The sequence below is a fragment of the Leucoraja erinacea genome, chromosome 4 (assembly GCF_028641065.1).
Source record: "Leucoraja erinacea ecotype New England chromosome 4, Leri_hhj_1, whole genome shotgun sequence".
In the NCBI taxonomy this organism is placed as follows: Eukaryota; Metazoa; Chordata; class Chondrichthyes; order Rajiformes; family Rajidae; genus Leucoraja; species Leucoraja erinaceus.
The window spans coordinates 82,143,372-82,163,425 of NC_073380.1; the positions used below are offsets into that span (position 1 = coordinate 82,143,372).

Here is a 20,054-nt window from a genome sequence, read left to right on the forward strand (position 1 = left end):
GTGACAGTATTGTTAATGGTACGTTAGCATGCTGAAGACACTGACTTTATTTGGCCTTCTGTAAAGTACCAAATAGTGCTGCAAATTTTATATGTAGCATTTATTGCTGTTCAGGCGAGGAACACGCTCAAACAGATCACGTTATTTACACCGCTTTCCTCTCACACTTCCACTATATTGGCAAGATATCCACGTCACATCACCATCTCCAAATGAAAACTACCAGTTATGATCGTCAAATTTGTCTTCAATGCCCAAAAGGCAGTAAAATATACAATTCTAAAATGAGTTTTTAAAATGTAAAAGCAATTTTAAAAAGTATGTATATAACAAGTACAAATTACATTTGAGTTATCAGCCTTTTAAATCCCCAAAACTGCAACTCAGAAGTTTCATGACACGTCCAGAATGTTTGTGTGATTAGAACTGTTTACACAGAAGCACAGGGTTCAGGTTAAAAATTCCATGGGTTTAATCACCTCTCCCACAAAATACAAATCAAATGAAACCAACTCCACATTACCAGCTTGGCTTCGTAAACTGAACTAAACATTCAACAGCCAGAACACCGCTTCAGGAAACTGTGCTTCAATTGGAGTATTAGGCTGCCAATCAATGAAAAATGAGGAAGCTAAGGAAAGCAATGAGTTGTGTGATTGATCTGTTAACAATTTCAGATTGCACATATAGCATTATGAGTTAGCTGAAAAAAAAAGATAGTGATTTGAACCAAACTGATTCCTTCTTATCCAAGTGAGGACCAGCAAGGCCAGTTCCACTTGGGTAACTCTTCGCATCCTCCACCACCAATTCCTCCAAAATCACGACTGGTGGCAGTTAGAACACAACCAAGAAAAGTGGGCAATTTCTTTTCGATTTTCCTCATGTCCAGCAATGAAAACTAGAGCAAGGGAAGTACCAATGGATTTCTCTTTGGTGCTTCCCAGAGTTGGGTGTAATCAAAGGAGGTGAAACTCAATTGATGGCATGATCAGGAGAAAGACAAAACACACTAAACCCATGGGATATTGCAGCAGCAATGGCAATGCAATGAAGGATTAGGCACACTCCCACACTTGAGGCGTTTGGGGTTTCCTTTCAGTAAATGTCACTTAAATATATAAGTGTAGCGAGCAGAAAAGTTACAAAGTCCACTGCTTGTCCTAGTTGCCAACTTGAGGAGGTCCTTCTGGTATGAGGGAGGTAAAGAAGGTGGTGATGAATGACCACGCGGAAGCCATGAAACCAGGGGGCTCTGCCCCTCCTGTGCTCTCCGTGGTATCGTCCCCACTGTCACCGCTTTCACCACTCTCCCAACTTTCGTCATCCAGACCTTCATCCATGAGCCGTTCCTGGAAAACAGACCACAACCTGTTACAATTAGCACCCAGAGGTGCTGAACGCATTATGTTAACCAATCGTGGTGTGCTGAATTGTTGTACTTTTGTCACCTCACCCCAGGAAATGCCCAAAATGGTTCAACAACACAGACCTGATAAGAGTTAACAGTAACGTTATGTCAACCTGCACATCTACCAATTCTTTAAAGGTGGTATTGTATAAATATCCAATTGAGAATGTGAGATGCTTATGACAGGGTGCCAAGAGGATACATTTTCAAGGCTTTAAACACTCATGCACAATTTCAGCACTAAATTCTACAACTGTAAAACACTTGTCCCTTTCTACCTTGGAAATGCAAGCCTCATTCAGATTGCATAAATTCTTCTCCCCATTCCAATGCCAATAATAAATCAATACCACATTTTCTGTGACATGCTTTAGTAGTTTTTGATTATAGTTGCAAATCCAGTTTCGTGTAGATTTTTTAATGTATTTTTCATCCATCCATCAGAATGTACATGGCATAAACGGAAATGTATCCAGCCATTGAGTACATGCTGGTGCAACTTGGGGAAGTGAGGGTTCGGTTTCAGCTAACTTGTAATGCTTTAGGCGTTTTCTTTGTAATATACCCATCACACATCACATTGGATGGGGTGCTCATGATATTTACACTGTAGCCTCCACTTTCCGCAGGCATAGTGAAGTGGTGAACTGCATGTGCTACAAATTCATACCAGAATGTTTTGGACATATCAGACTGTTACACTGAGGCACATCGTCCAACTCACCATTTCATGAACTTCAAGGGCATTCTCCTCCTGTGCTTCCTGATTGAAGTCTGCTGGTTGATTTGCTTGCCGTCCATTTGGTGCATCCTGCCTGAATGGAAACCATCCAGCTTGATGCCTAATGTTTTACAATGTTCACAGTTACTCAAAGCCAAAGTCCACAGATAACACTTCAAGGCACAGAATTACATATTTAAAAAATAATATTTGATTGCAGATAGTTCCTATTAATTCAATTGTTCAGGGTTTTTTTACATGAGGAGAAGCAACTGATTATTACTGTTACTTAGGTTGCAGACAATATATGAATCTGTGAGTGTATTTTGATTGTTCAACTGAATTAGGTATAAAAGCAAAATATTATGGATGCTGAGAGTCTGATGTAAAAAAAAAGATTGGTGAAAACACACAGTGCCAGGCAGCGGACATGGAGTGAGAGATGGTTCACGCTTCAGACTGTTGATCCTGGGGAACAAACATCTATGCCCAACTGTACCAGCGGTCCACAATTCTATTACTGAAGCAGCTGGGCAACAGATACCAGAATATAAAATTAGGAGTTAGCCATCCTGTTCTGCCACTCATTCACTATCTTTCTGCACTATCCCCACATCCTGATTCCGTTAATATACAGAAATCCACCGACCTTTGTATTGAATTAATTCAGCTCTCTGGAGAAGAGAATTCCAAAGATTCATCATATCTTAAATGAAGAAATCTCTCCTGATGCTGATGCCAGATAACCATCTTATTCTGAGTCTGTGAACACTGGCTCTCGACTGTCCAGGGGAAATATCCTCCTTGCATCAAGCCCTGTCAGAACTTTTAAAAGTTCAATGAGGTCTTCCCATTCTCGGAAATACTGCCTCAGTCTATTCAATAAACAGTTACTGCCTCACAGCAGAGTCACAGGTTCAACCCTGACGTCTGGTATTATTCTCTGTGGAGTGTGCACTTTCTCCCTGTAACCACATGGTGGCTCAGTTTCCTCCTTCATTCCGATGATGTGTGCATAGGAAGGTTAATTTGCCAGTTGATCCTGGTAGGTGGTAGTAAAATTTAAGGGTAGTTGATGGAAATGTGAGGCGAATAGAAAATGGTATTAATGTAAGATAAGTGTAAATGGGCGACTGATGGTTGGCATGGACTGTGGGCAGAAGGGGCTGTTTTCCTGCTGTATCTTCCTGACTCTGACTTTCCCGCTTTGTACATCAAGGTGCACAACCTCATGTTTCGACATTATATTGCATTTGCCACGTCCTCAACACTCTCAGCAAGTCATTTTCCAAGGTGCCTGTTATTACATGCTTCACTGACATTAGGTTTACAGGTCTGCGGTCCCCATTTTCTCTCTCTTCTCCAGAATCACATTAAAGGTCTCCAAGAGCTTATCTAGATCCGAGCACCAACTACCATTATAATAACCAATGGTTGGTGGAGTGGGGTGATGTTTCAATCAAGTATGAATCCCCAGAAACGAACTTACATTAATCATTGTTTCTAATTCCAAATCATCTACAGGTAGTTCTGATTTTCATTAGGAACTCGAGAAACACTTAAAAGTTAAAGTCCTGCCCAACTTGGTGATTTTTTTGGTGACTGCTGGCATCATTGACTGACGTATAGGGTCACCGAAAAATTTGCGGCGTGATTCGGCGTAATGACATATGATGCGTGGTGTTTTTTCAAGTGTCGCAACATTTTTTTGTTGCCGCTGGATTTTGAAACGTTCAATATCTTTTGGCGACATTGAAATCACGCCAGCAGTCGCCGAAAAAAATCGCCAAGTGGGACAGGCCCTTAGCTTTAGAAATTGACAAGCAGGAAAAAAGCTGACTTGAAGAAAACTAATGGGCCTGTCCCACTTAGGTGACTGCCAGGGGCTAGTTTTAATGCAATTCACCTATGACACCTGGTGACAAACTACAACAGCACCTACAACAGCCTACGACAACACCTACTTCAACCATTGTTGCCACTGTCGCCCAAAAAGTTTCAACATGTTTCAACAATTGTTGAAAATGTTGAAACACGTTGAAAATTTTGCTGTAGTCGCCTGTTGTCACCCAAAAAATCGCCTAAATGGGGACAGGCCCATAATTCAATGACAAAACTCTGTTTTCATGGTCAATGAAATTGACTAGCAATTACTTCCATCAACCTGGTGCAATGATGCTCCACTGAAGAAAAAATTGTGTATCTGGGCAGAGAAATTGCAATTGGGATTTAATCCGAGCAAGATTGAAGCACTGCATTTTGGGAGGTCAAAAGCTAGGATCATGTGCAGGCAGAGGAGATTATTTTAAATTGGCATCATGTTTGGCACAGAAACTGTGGGCCAAAGTGCCTGGTCCTGTTCTGTACAGTTCTATGTAAACAACATGACATGCAACCCTTAGTATTGCTAACTTGCAGTAACAAATATATACTTATACTATTATACAAAAGTTGACTTTTTTTAAATCATGCAGGATAAAACATATAGTAAGTCTGAATCTCTGTCGTCCCTCATCCCTTTTCCCCATTGATACATTGTTTTCATAACACAATTTTCTATACTTCAACCATTGTTGCCACTGTCGCCCAAAAAAGTTTCAACATGTTTCAACAATTGTTGAAAATGTTGAAACACGTTGAAAATTTTGCTGTAGTCGCCTGTTGTCACCCAAAAAATCGCCTAAATGGGGACAGGCCCATAATTCAATGACAAAACTCTGTTTTCATGGTCAATGAAATTGACTAGCAATTACTTCCATCAACCTGGTGCAATGATGCTCCACTGAAGAAAAAATTGTGTATCTGGGCAGAGAAATTGCAATTGGGATTTAATCCGAGCAAGATTGAAGCACTGCATTTTGGGAGGTCAAAAGCTAGGATCATGTGCAGGCAGAGGAGATTATTTTAAATTGGCATCATGTTTGGCACAGAAACTGTGGGCCAAAGTGCCTGGTCCTGTTCTGTACAGTTCTATGTAAACAACATGACATGCAACCCTTAGTATTGCTAACTTGCAGTAACAAATATATACTTATACTATTATACAAAAGTTGACTTTTTTTAAATCATGCAGGATAAAACATATAGTAAGTCTGAATCTCTGTCGTCCCTCATCCCTTTTCCCCATTGATACATTGTTTTCATAACACAATTTTCTATAATGAGGTTTCTTATGAAAACACAATGATCGCATTAAAGTAGAATTACCTGTACCTGAAGTCACAGAATTCCAACTTTAAAGACCTGTGCTAACTACACCATTCAAGATGGATGATTGTCTTATTCTTATCATGTTCTACATTATCTATGGCTAACCAAGCTTGCATGGGACTCCGATGGTGTCAGACTGGCAGACTTTCCATATGATTTAGTGTTCTTCCAGTTATTCCAGCTACCTCTGCAAACCTACATTGATGATTGCATTGGTGCTACCTCCTGCACCCATGCAGAATTCACTGACTTCATCAACTTCACCACTAATTTCCATCCTGCACTCAAATTCACGTGGGCCATCTCCGACATCGCCCTACCATTTCTAGATCTCACCGTCTCCATCACAAGATAGACTATTGACCAACATCTACAAACCTACTGACTCCCACAGCTATCTTGACTACACTTCTTCCCACCCTGCTTCTTGTAAAGACTCTATCCCCTACTTCCAATTCCTCCGTCTACGCTGCATCTGCGCCCAGGACGATGTTTTTCATACCAGGGCATTGGAGATGTCCTCATTCTTTAGGGAATAGAAGTTCCCCTCTTCCATTATAGATGAGGCTTTCACTGGGGTCTCCTCGATATCCCGCAGCTCCAGTCTCACTCCCCGTCCTCCCTCTCGTAACCAGGACAGAGTCCCCCTTGTCCTCATCTTCCACCCCATCAGCCATTGCATACAACATATAATCCTCCAACATTTTCGCCACCTCCAAAAGGATCCCACTACTGGCCATATCTTCCCATCTCCACCCCTTTCTGCTTTCCGCACAGACCGTTCCCTCCGTAACTCCCTGGTCAACTTGTCCCTTCCCACCCAAACCACCCCCTCCCCAGGTATTTTCCGCTGCAGTCGCAGGAAATGCAATACCTGTCCCTTTACCTCCCACCTCGACTCCTTCCAAGGACCCAAACAGTCTTTCCAGGCGAGGCAGAGGTTCATTTGCACCACCTCCAACCTCATCTATTGCATCCGCTGTTCCAGGTGTCAACGTCTCTACATCGGTGAGACCAAGTGCAGCTCAGTGATCATTTCGCTGAACACCTCTGCTCAGTACGTCTTAACCAAGCTGATCCCCTGGTTGCTCAGCACTTCAATCCCCCTCCCATTCCCAATCTGACCTTTCTGTCCTGGGTTTCCTCCATTGTCAGAGTGAGGCCCAGCGCAAATTGGAGGAACAGCACCTCATATTTCGCTTGGGTAGTTTACACTCCAGTGGTTTAAACATTGACCTCTAATTTCTTGTAGCCCTTGCTCTCTCTCTTCATTCTCCCCCCCCCCCCCCCACCTTCCCAGTTCTCCCACTAGTCCCACTGTCTCTGCCGACATTCTTTATTTGTCCTATCCCCTCCCCTGACATCAGTCTGAAGAAGGGTCTCGACTCGAAACGTCGCCAATTATTTCTCTCCATAGATGCTGCTTCACCCGCGGAGTTTCTCCAGCATTTTGTATCTACCCACACACATTTAATTCTCTTTTTCATAAGTTATTACAAACTAGTATTGTACATTTTTCAGCAAACCCAACGGGATTTCAGGGAGATAAGAAAATGCAGATGCAAGGTGAGGACCAGGGTAACTGTTTTCGTGTTCTGTCTGGGGGGGGGGGGGGGAACAAGAGAACAGTGTGGGAAAAGGGGAGATACGGATGAGGGGGGTTATCCCCAACAGCAGGGGCACAACCACACTTACCGAAGAAACTGGATATTTTGTGTCCTAAAATGGAAAGCCTCATCTTGGCATCAGATACAGTGGAGATGGAAAAATTGAAAGTAAGGATGGTGTCCTTATAGGAGCCAGGGTGGGAGGAGGTGCTGTCAAGATAGTTGTGTTGTCTGAACCCTGTGACGGTGACAGAGATCGAGAAAGGGGAGAGGTGTCAGAGAGTTATACGGACCCTGGCTGATGAACCAAATGTAAAACCATTTCTGAAATACGGGACAGCAGATTGTGGGAAGTTTATGGTGGACTGAAGAGCTTGTTCCTGTTCTGTACTTTTCTTTGTAAACAGCGTATTATGCGTTCCTCCTACAAGGGAAAGTTCTACAACAATTGTCTTCATCTGGACAGCTTCAAAGAACACACTTTTATTTTAGAATAATAGACAGACATTGCAATCAATTCAAACTGCTGTTGTAACTTGCTCTTTGCCATAGGTTTAGGAAGTTCAGCATGTCCCTTACAACTCTCACCAACTTCTACAGATGCACATAAGAAAGCATTTAATCAGGAAGCATCACAGCTTGGTTTGGGAACAACTCCATCCAAGACCGCAAGAAATTGCAGCGAATTGTGGACTCAGCCCATGCCATCACACAAACCAACCTCCCTCTTATTGACTCCATTTATACTTCATGCTGACTCTGCAAGGCCAGCAGCATAATCAACGACAAGTCACACCCTTGCCACTCCCTTTTCTCCCCTCTGACATCACACAAAAAGTATAAAAGTGTGAAAACGCACACCTCCAGATTCAGGGACAGTTTCTTCCCAGCTGTTATCAGGCAACCGAATCATCCTACCACAACCAGAGAGCAGTGCTAAACTACTACCTATCTCATTGGTGACCCTCAGACTATCCTTGATCAGACTTTGCCTGCTTCACCTTGCACAAGACATTATTCCCTTACCATGCACCTATACACTGTAAATGGCTCAATTGTAATCATGTATTGGCTTTCTGCTGACTGGATGAGCGGACAACAAAAGCTTTTCACTGTTCTTCGGTACACGTGACAATAAACTAAACTGAAACGGTCTACAGAATAGATTGGCATGCAGACACAGAATTGCAGGTGCGGGAATTTTGAAATGAGACAGTAAGTCACAAATTAAAGCAGATAAAGTATTTGTAATTATACTTACAAATACACAAGCAGAATAGCTCCCATCACCATGACAAATCGACTGAAGGAGGAGTAGAAGTAGACAATGCTCAGGAGGATGCCAGCCCGGGAGACAGTGTACATCCAGTCCAGCCAGTCACGATTCAAGTCCTCGTCATTTAGCACCGGGCCCCCCTGTGCATTCATCTGAATATTCTGGTTCAAGGGCCTGTTCTCGGGGGCTGCTGCAATCGGGGCGGCTGGGGCATCATCTGGCTGATGAGGCTCTGGGTTCACTGGCTCAGAGGCCCCCAGAGATGGGGGCTGAACACCAGCTGGACCTGAAAGTCTGGCTGCCGCTTGGCTGGGAAGGAGAAGGGAAAGAAGCTAGAAGTGAAAGCTCTGCATAATCAACACTAGCCTTACCAGATATTCATAGACAGACATTTTCTATTGTATGGCTACAGAGTCCAGTCCAAAAAATCCAGGACTGTGGAAGGACAATGTGGTGAGGCGAGGTGGGGGATAAAAGTCATGATGTGTTTGTATTGTACTTTAACAGGTAGGTGGTGAGCATGTGCTTGTGTTCTTCCTCCAAACCTGAGCAGTGATTTATATCTTGATTTAATGTATTAAATTGTTAAATATAACAGCAAATAATCATTTAATAAATGCAACCTAATTAAGAACAGCTAATTCAATAAATAGAAGCGATGTATATATTTGGACTGTACGACGAGGGACGTTAAGTGAGTTCAGCAAATATATTGGCCTGAGATCTCCAGCCCAATCTCTTAGGCAAAGAGTAATTGAGTTCAATTGCAAGATGGAGACACTCCAAGACAAATGCTGGGGGATCTTTTGGGTTGTTTTATGCAGAAGCTAGCACAGGGGGGTTGAGAGAGACTAGAGGACATGTGGCCAAGGAAAAAGACTATTCCAGCCACAAAGCTTATCAAATCCCATGGCTCAGCCTGCTTTCCTAAAGGAGCAAGAACAAATCAGGAGAGAAGCAGCATCAGGTGTATAGAATGAGACTCCCCAAAGTTGAGTTGCCCAAAGGCACCAGGGGAAGGAATGCTGCACAGTGTATGGAGGAACTTGGAATAGATAAATCAGTCACTGTCCAAGGTGGAACAAACATAAACAAAATAATGTTGTCTTCTGCAGTTACTTTGAAATGAAAAAGCAGGACATCAACGGTAATGATATTAGCATTACTGACAGGGCCCTAAGTGACATAAACCCAGGCACATGACTAAGAGCATGTCTTGCTTGGGAATTTTATGCATGAGAATGTGGCAATACTTCTGGAGAGGTGGAACGGACACAGAAGAAACTGCAGATGCTGGAATCTGGAACAAAAGTAAACTGCAGATTTTGGCAAGTCCAGCAGGACCTGTGGAGGCAGAGGACAGTCAACATTTTGGGTCGAGACCTTGCATCAGGACTGGTTGAGATATGGCGAAAGACCTGTCTTTTGAAAAGCTGTAAATAGAATTTGACTAGTGCAAAAACAAAAATAGGGAAAAATGAGAAACATCCAAAGTGACTTCAAGCAGAAGCAGGAAAATCTTCCAGCTGTTTTATGTCCATTCAATCTCAGTATTTCAGGTGCAATCTAACGGGGCTGATTTATTACAGCATTGACTATCCACAAACTCCATATTTAGATACCCCAAATACCAGTATTCCACTAAATGTGCTTTTATTCTAAATTTCTATATCTTATAGAAACATAGAAAATAGGTGCAGGAGTAGGCCATTCGGCCCTTCGAGCCTGCACCGCCATTCAATATGATCATGGCTGATCATCCAACTCAGTATCCTGTACCTGCCTTCTCTCCATACCCCCTGATACCTTTAGCCACAAGGGCCACATCTAACTCCCTCTTAAATATAGCCAATGAACTGGCCTCAACTACCTTCAGTGGCAGAGAATTCCAAAGATTCACCACTCTCTGTGTGAATTTTTTTTTTCTCATCTTGGTCCTAAAAGATTTCCCCCTTATCCTTAAACTGTGACCCCTTGTTCTGGACTTCCCCAACATCGGGAACAATCTTCCTGCATCTAGCCTGTCCAACCCCTTAAGAATTTTGTAAGTTTCTATAAGATTCCCCCTAAATCTTCTGAATTCTGGCGAGTACAAGCCGAGTATCCAGTCTTTCTTCATATGAAAGTCCTGACATCCCAGGAATCAGTCTGGTGAACCTTCTCTGTACTCCCTCTATGGCAAGAATGTCTTTCCTCAGATTAGGAGACCAAAAACTATGTTGCAGCAATGGTCCCTTATTACCAAAAAAACATTGTATAATTAAGTTTCCCATGGGAAGTAGAAATGTCACATTGGTTAGGATAGCGGTATATGAAAAAGGACAGAGACTCACTCTTAGCTCAATCAATCCTCCTCCATACTGATGCCTACTTCAATGAACATTGAGAAGAACAATGAACAATGATGCCTACTTCAATGAACAATAAGAAGAGTATGGAGACTAATATGGAAAGAATTTCTCAAAAAATTGATAATACTTGCAGTGAGTTAAAAGAACTGAAGAAGCAATATAAGGAATTTGATAAGAGACTAAAGTCAGAGTGTCAGGATTGAAAATGATTACAACAAGAAATTTAAAGGTGTGAAGGATGATATCGGAAAATTGGATGAGATAATGGAAGAGATGGAGAATGAATAAAAGAGATGGTCACGGAAATAAGGAGTTTGAAAAAATCACAGAAAACTGAAGAGGAAAAACTTGGAAGAATGACTGACAAATGTCTGGATCTGGAAGCAAGATCTCGAAGACAAAATCTGAGGATTCTCGGAGTAGAGGAAGGACGACAGGGACATGAATCTCAAGCATGTACTTTCGTTACTGATTTACTCAAAGATGTCTTTGAGCTGTTGGAAGAACCAAGAATAGACGTCGCTCACCGAGTTGGGCATGTTGCAAGAGGAACAAATTATTCAAGACAGATAATTGTGAAATTCCGTGATATCTCTTCAGTGGAATTTATATTGAGAAAGATTACCCATGGGAAGAAGCTGACATACCGTGGGGATAATGTTCGAATCTTCCGCGATTACCCACCCGAGGTAGTCCGGAGAATGAGATTGTTCACACCGGCAAGACACACTCTGAAGGATGTCCCCGAAGTTAGATATGGGATCGTTTTTCCCGATAGAATGAAGATATCTTATAACGGCACTGAACGCTCATTTACAGATCCCAGAAAAGCTTTAAAGTATGCAGAGGATATCGTTAAGAAAACATCGGGGGAAGCTGTCGACAAGGAAGAAGATTGAACTTTTTAATTCTTATGATAGAATTTTGAACTGGTTAAAATGGCCGAGCTTTCCAGACAATTATAAAGCTCATCTCTCTGCAATGTGTCTTTGGAGAGCCATGGCCATATTTCACCTTGAACGAAAAGCTCAAAGTTTAACCCCTTGGTACCTGCTTGTATGGTAGTTAAAGAATGGGATATTATGTAAGAATCCTGGGTGGATATATATGGTAAAGTTTAGATTAGATTAAGATTAGATAAATTGGAAAGACATATATACTTATATAATTGTTAATATGTTGTGTTTTATATTTGGTTTTTTACTTCTTATGTCTTTTCCTGATTTCTTTCGGCTTTCTCTGGCGCTGGTTTGATAAATTCATATAAGAAAAGACAAAATATGAAACGGTATGTAACTTTTTATGAGGCTCTACCAAGGGGCTCAATGTATAACAACATCACGGAGGTCTATACATTTTTTGCCATCATTGATGGCTATTTGTCTTTAAGGTATCTTTTCTTAGATACCTTAATAACACCTTTTTTTTTAAGCACAATCAAGATTTTTTTTTTTGTAAGTAATTGTATATCACATTTTTTTTTTCTTTTTCTAAGGCACTTTACAAGAAGGAGATGCAATATAAATCTAATAACTCGGGATGACCACCCAACTCCCAGAATTCTGAGGTATTTGGTTGCACCATATGATTCAGGAATATTATCTTGATTTACAATGCAAAACGATAGACAAATAAAGAATGGAGGAATTACAAGTTGGCACAAATAAAGAATGGAGGAATTACATTCTGTAGTTGGAATATAAGTGGTGCCAATGAACCAATTACGAGGGGTAAAATCTTTGAAAAGCGACATAATGTTTTTGCAGGAAACTCACATGAAACAACAAACACAAATGAGATTTAAGGCGAAGTGGATAGGCCAAACATACTACTCCTCATTTACTTCTAAATCTAGGGGTATGGCTATTCTTATTAGAAAAGGCATTCCTTTTAAATTAAAAGAATACTATATCAGATAAAGAGGGAAGATACATTATAGTTTCGGGAGAAATTTATACAACCCCACTGACTATGATAAATATTTACGCTCCGAATTTTGACAACCCCCAATTTTTTGATAAAATTATAGATATAATATCAGAGTTTAATTACCAAAATGTGATGATAGGGGGGGCCTTTAACTGTGTTTTAGATTCATATCTAGATAAATCAGCAAAACAAAGGAGGAGTAATTTAAAATCTAAGACTAGTGAACTTCTAAATACATATACAGGTGCACAACCTTTTATCCGAAAGCCTTGGGACCAGACACTTTTCGTAATTCAGAATTTTTCGGCTTTCGGAATGGAAGATTTTTAGCGTAGATTTTAACGGCTGGCTCAGTGGTAGAGTGCTCGGCTCGTACCTGCAAGGTCGCGAGTTTGCGCCTCGATCCCGGCAGTTACTCGATCGCGAGTTTGAGTCTTCAATGTAGTTTTTTCTTGCAGAATAGGAGAGAATAGGGAGGGTTAGGCTGGGATCATTCTCTGCGAGATAATCTTAGTGCGGGAGACAAGTGTAGGAGAGGTGTACTGACTGTGTGGGCAGAACTTTGGAAGTGATTGCCCACCATTCTCAAAAGCCGCTGTGTCTCCCTGTCCCTCCAACTCCAGAGGAATCCGCTCCCCGATGGGCCGCTACGGCGACAAGTGGCAGTTTGCCCACAGCCCAAGCTGCGCCCCCTCATCCGCAACCCGGGTTCCTCTGGAGTTGGAGCGGGGCTGGGCTAGAGTTGTTGCTGGCTGTGAGTCTCTGGGATCTCCGTGCTTGCAGTGGGCCTGGGGGTCGGTGTCCCGATGAGGGGGCGCAGGTCGGGCTGTGGGCGAACTGCCACGTCGCTGTAGCGGCGCATCGGGGAGCGGCTTCTGGTGGTCCTGACGTCTCTCAGCTCCTGTCCAGGAGGGGTGGCCGGAGACGTCAGGACCAACAGGAACCCGCTCCCCGATGCGCCGCTACAGCGACGTCGCAGTTCGCCCACAGCCCGAGCTGCGCGCCCTCATCCGCAACCCGGGTTCCTCTGGAGTTGGAGCGGGGCTGGGCTAGAGTTGCTGCTAGCTGTGAGTCTCTGGGATCTCCGTGCTTGCAGTCGGTGTCCCGTTGGTCCTGACATCTCCGGTCACCCCTCTGGACTGGAGCTGAGACTGAGAACTGTACCGCCCTTGCCCCCACCCTCTGCAACTGCAAACAACCCCACAGTTCCCAGTCTCAGCTCCTGTACAGGGGGGTGGCCAGAGACGTCACAGCCCGAGCTGCGCCCCCTCATCCGCAACTTCAAGACCAAGACGCACCTTGCACACCATCAGCTTCGGTCCCTACGGGGAGCGTGTTCCTCTGGAATTGGAACGGGGCTGGGCTGCTGCTGGCTGTGGGTCTCTGGGATCTCCGTGCTTGCAGTGGGCCTGGGGGCCCGTGTCCCATTGGTCCTGACGTCTCCGGTGATTGGCACTAGCTCCGACGTGAAGACAGTGCAAAACCCCCGCGCCGGTGCAATGGGCGGGGAACTGGAGAGGGGAGGGAAGGGGTCACACACATGGCCTAGAAGCAGAGGGGTGTAGGTGGGGTGAAACTTAAGGGAGCGACAATCTGCTGCTGCCTGCCCGCTGAGTTAAAAAGTTCTCATGCAAGACTCACGATACACTGTGTATCGTGAGTCTACCGTGGGAACTTTTTAACCCAGCGGGCAGGCAGCAGCAGATTGTCAATTATTAACCCTCCCGCGCAATATATCCTCACCTTCTCTTTTATGAATGAGGATTTAGTTCCCCTTTCTTCGAGGACCGACCGGAGGTTCCGCTGTCACCTCTGCGGGCCGCCCTCGGTGAACGTTTTCAAGGACCTTTCTTCAAGGACTGAAAAAATGTCGCTATTCGGAGGTTTTCGTTATTTGGATCGTCGGATAAAAGGTTGTGCACCTGTATAAAAAATACTAATATAATAGATGTATGGAGATCTGCTAATCCAGTTGGAAGGGAATACTCGTTTTACTCTTCGGTACATAAAACTTATTCAAGAATTGATTATTTTTTAGTGGATATGAAATTAATGCCATATACAATCAATCCAACATACCACATTAGTAGTATCTCAGATCGCTCTCCGTTGACATTTTCAGTAACATTTGAGGGAATGCCGGGTAAAAAATCTTTTTGGAGGTTTAATACACATATTTTAAATGACTTACAAGGCTATCAATATTTAAAACAACAAATGAAACTTTTTTTTTTGATACAAATGATACACCAGGTACCTCGCCTTCTTTATTACGGGAAACTTTTAAGGCATTTATTAGAGGAATTATAATTTCATATCAAAGTTTTCAAAATAAAAATAAGACACATGTTGTTAGAACAAGAAATCAGACAGTTAGAGTCAGATAATGCTAAAGATTCCACGACAGATAAACACAATAAGATAATATTACTGAAATTTAAACTTAATCGAATTTTATCGGCAATAGTAATAAGACTATTCCAAATTACAAAACAGGAACATTTTGAGTTTGGTGACAAACCACATAAGCTTTTAGCTCGCCAACTGATAAAACAAGAAAAGGAAAATACTATAACCAAAATTAAATCCGAGAAAGGTGAATTACTAATATTACCTAAAGATATTAATAATAGATTTGCTCAATTTTACCAAAATTTATATACATCTAAAATTAAAATAGAAGATAGCAAAATTTAAATTTTTTTAGATAACTGTAATCTTCCAAAACTGGACCATTTGGAACAAGAGGAACTTGGAGCTCAAATTACAAGCAAAGAAATAAATGAAACAATAAAATAGTTGAAAAATGGTAAGACACCGGGACCAGATGGTTTTAGTAATGAATTTTATAAAAAATTTCATGAGACGATGACCCCTTATTTATTTAATTTATACTCCCACGCTTTTAAAGAAAACAAACTACCTGAAACACTAACAGAATCAACTATTACGCTTATTCCAAAAAAAGATAAAGATTTAGAAGATCTGGGCTCATACAGAGCTATATCACTTTTAAATACAGACCAGAAAATCTTAGCAAGGACTTTAGCAAGAATTTTAACTAACAACATGTTATCTCAAAAATTTCAACTTCAACCAAGGGGTAATAGGCAGGGTTGTGCGTTATCACACCTGCTATTTGCCCTTATGATAGAACCCCTGGCTGAAAGTATAAGAATTCATCCGAATATTCAGGGCTATAATACCAGGGACTCAAAGAATAAAATCTCATTATATGCAGACGATATACTTTTATATATTACAAAGTCACAAAAGAGCATACCAAATTTATTAAATTTAATAGAGGAATTTGGATCTTTCTCTGGATATAGAATAAACTGGAATAAAAGTGAAATCATGACATTAAAACCTCAAGAACCTACACACTTATTGAAGTTCCCATTTAAAATCGCAACAGAAAAATTTAAATATTTGGGTATTCAGATTACTAGAAAACATAAAGCATTATTCAATGCTAATTTTATACCTTTATTAAATAAACTTAATACGCTGATTAAATTTTGGAAAACACTTCCTTTATCATTATTAGGTAGAATAAATGCAATAAAAATGATCTTCCTACCACAATTATTATACCTATTTCAGTCTATACTAATATTTCAGTCTAATATTTTTAAAATTAGACTCTAATATTACTAATTTTATTTGGGACTATAGATCAGAGTTATAAAAAAAAAACACTTATGTAAACCAAAAGAGGTCGGGGGACTTTCACTTCCGAATTTTATGTATTATTACTGGGCAGTGCATATTAAGAATATAATTTACTGGCTGGATAGTTCTACCCAACAGACAGAATAGATAAAAATGGAGAAAGAGGATTGTCATCCTTGTAATATAGGAACGATCTACTTCTCCCCGAAAAAACTGAATAACACAATAAGAAGAACCCAATTATATATGGTACAATAAGAATTTGGAAACAAATAAAAGTATCTTTAAAATTAAGAAATCTATCATTGTTAATGCCAATAGCAAATAACCCTTTATTTAAACCATCTCTTATTGATAAGACATATAACCAATGGGAAAGTCTCGGAATTAGAAGGATCGGGGATATGTACGAAATGGGAAACCTACTATCATTCCAACAATTACAATTAAAATTTAAACTGATAAACAACCAATATTTTAAATATCTTCAGATTTGCGATTTCATGAAAAAATATATACAAGGATATCAAAAAAGAACTCCTGAATTATTGGAAGAAGCAATGAATATTGAAGCTGACTCACAAAAATTAATATCATATTTATATAATAGTATTCTAAATATAGACCTACCATCGACAGAGGTACTTAGAGAAGAGTGGGAACGGGAACTAATGATAAAAATTACGAAGGTTACATGGGAAAAGTACTTGATATATATTCACAAATGTTCGATTAATGTAAGACATAATCTAATTCAATTTAAAATTTTACATAGATTATATTATTCAAAAACAAGATTGAACAAATTTTATCCAAATATATCCGCCATTTGTGATAAATGTCTATCCCAAAATGCAACTATAACACACTCCTTAGTTTCCTGCATAAAACTTTATAGATTTTGGAGTGATATTTTCAAAATATTTACAAAATTATTCAAGATAAGAATGGAACCTAATACTGAAATGATTATATTTGGCGTAATGGAAGATGGGAATAAATTGAACACATCTCAAAATTTATTTTTTAACTATGGTTTAATAATAGCAAAAAAAATTAACACTTAAATTTTGGAAAAATACAATACCAACACTTAAAATGTGGATTGCAAGTATGTTGGACACCGCACATCTTGAGGAAATGCGATTCCTCCTAATGGATAAATCAGACCAATTCATAACGAGTTGGTCTCCATTTGTCGACTTTTTGGAATCATATGGTGCAACACAATTGTAAAAACTAACTGTTTCAGGACTGGACGAGGGTTGGTCAAGATCATAAACAATGATCTTCTTACTTTTTTTTTGTCTTTAATGTTTTATTCTCTTTCTTCTATTTTCTTTTTCTCAACTTTTGAGTAGGATTGAGTGAGGCACCTCTTGACTGACAGGCAAATTACCCAGGATTCTATGACTGCATGAATTGTCTATGTAATTACAGGCTCTTTCCAGCAAGTGGCTCCATGGAACCAGATTCAGCCTGACTACCACTAGGTGCAGAAAGATGTGGAAACTTCCAACAAGTTCAGAGGCAGATGTTACATTTGCAAAATATTTATAAGGGTTTGCTAAGACAAATGTCTTACTTAGACTCATTCAGAATAAGGGTCCCAACCCGAAACGTCACCTAATAATTTTCTCCCGAGATGCTGCCTGACGCGCTGAGTTACTGCAGCATTTTGCGTCTATCAAATTAAAGTCATCTTTGCTGTAGGACTTAGAGAGCCATTTGGTAAAGTCAGAGACTGAGGAAAATAAACAAACACTGGAGGAGCTAAGCAGGTCAGGAAGCATCGGTATGAGGGAAATGGACAGATATTTCACTTCAGGAACCTTCAGAATTCTGAAGAGATGTCTTGACCCAAAACATAGTTTTTTCATTTTCTTCCACAAATGTCGCCTGACCCACCAAGTTCCTCCAGTTTTTTGTTGTTCAAGATTCCAGCATTTGCAGTCTCGTATCCAAATGTATAGACGTCTTCAATATAAATGTATAGACGTCTTCAATATGTCTGAACGTGTTCTGTAATTGGAACCCGCGGCCAAAAACGCAGCAGATTGCAGTATTAAGTTTTTGGTGGTGTTACAAATGACAAATAATAGGACAAGTATAAATTCAGTGTTGTACAATTTCATTTTCCTAATGATATGAAACAGATCCTTTTCTACATAACTGTGTAAGTTCACAGGCCAGAGTAAGAGTACTTACTACTGCAAGTAGTACTGTCGGGCATACATCTGCTGCCACCAGAGCATGTGTTGTGGACTGTACATAGGATATGCAGGAAAGCCAACTGGAATCGCTGGTTGCATTGGAACCTGGTCACCTCCATGTCTGAAAGGAACCAGGCATCACAATTAAACAGAGAAGCAAAACAAAAATCAGATAATTTATGAGCAAGTCCTGATCTACACAGGATTGGCAAGGTGGCATTCTGACTCTTTGATGGGTTGGTTGTATTTTGTACTTCACAATGGATCACCCCACTTAGCTTTGCACTCTTAATTCTGAAATCCAATCAAAGTTAACAGAAACATTGCTACATACAATATTTGATAAAATATTTTGTGCACAACATTCAAATATTCAGCTCCAATCCCAAGGATGGACTACAACCATCAGAAGATCATCTTGTGACTTCCTCTCAGCAAAGTTTGACTTTCACCTTCTCTTTTCCTGAATGCCAAATCTTATTTCATATTTTGCTCAGTAGCCAACTTCTCCACAGCCTTGATCCAGAGATAGTTGCAAGAAATGTATGTATTATTTTATCAGCCAAGATCAGCGACACTAGAGAAGTACCAAAACATTTTCATTTAAAATACACTCGCACCATAAAAAATCCAAAAGCTGAACTCAGGGTTGCGTGGCAGATGTCAAGCCAAAGGTGAAACCAGGAAATTACATCCAAAATAAGCTCAGTGGTGGAATTTAAGTGGGTATTGTGTTGGAGAGTATGAATTTGAATTAAAAACTTCAGCAAATGCAATGTCCATCTAATGAAGATATGGCAATGGCCAAAAATATAATTAAATACAGTACATTTACATATGAATACATATGGAAATGAACATAAGCATTTTTTATTGTGTACCGAACAGAACTAGCTGTGACAAGAAAGTAGTATTTATATGATAGATTGGCTGGATGCAAAGGTGTAGGTTTGAAACTTTTCATGGAGCCTAAGTGAAACCGAAGTGATGAACAATTTGGAACAGCCTCAGGAATCACTTTCAAGTTCCCAAGTCACAGTTATTGGTACTTAGACAATATTACACCACTGTCAGATCACTGTGGAGGGGTCTTCACTAAAACCTACTGTAGTGACTCAAGAAATCACAGCATCATCTCTCATGTGTTCTTCAAAACCATTCACATCAAGCAAACAATCTAGAAAACAGCCATCACCTTTTAACATTCTACCTACCCTTGGATCACATGTGGGTGTCTTTGGCTCTGGGCATGGTTTAAAGGAACCTGAGAAAAACTACGATGCCTCAGAGCCGTTGGATTGGAGGCTGGGGATCCAGTCATTGATTCTTGGCTTGAAGATGGTGAGGCTGTTGTGGTACTTGAATTTTCAGAACTCTGAAGAGAGAATTAAAACTTATATACTTTTAATCAGTAAGGAAAACGTCAAGAGGAATTATTATTTTTAGTCCCATGCACCCTGTCCATTAATTGTTGTTAAATTAAAAGAATAAATCTTTTTCTCCCCACATATGCAAATCCAAATCCAAATCTCCACAATCATATCCAAGTCTTTCTTCTGCCAAAAATTGTATTTGCAGCCAAGCTGCAAATTTCCTTCATAAATTGGGGAAACCTTGTGACAAATTGATGACCCATGCTGCAACATTTCAAGCCTAAAAAG

The 20,054-nt window shown here is 40.5% G+C and overlaps 1 protein-coding gene across 1 annotated transcript in view; it reads right to left on the minus strand.

Annotated features, from left to right (window-relative positions):
- Positions 1–448: 448 nt before the first annotated feature.
- Positions 449–20,054, minus strand: part of herpud2 (HERPUD family member 2) — a 57,057-nt gene continuing 37,451 nt past the window's right edge. Inside the window, exons 4-8 of the mRNA XM_055634668.1 lie at positions 19,608–19,768; positions 18,389–18,514; positions 8,211–8,534; positions 2,136–2,253; positions 449–1,352 (exon numbers count right to left, since the gene is read on the minus strand). Coding sequence (XP_055490643.1) covers positions 1,164–1,352; positions 2,136–2,253; positions 8,211–8,534; positions 18,389–18,514; positions 19,608–19,768 — 918 coding nt within the window. The 3' untranslated portion in view covers positions 449–1,163. The remainder of the gene's footprint in view (positions 1,353–2,135; positions 2,254–8,210; positions 8,535–18,388; positions 18,515–19,607; positions 19,769–20,054) is intronic.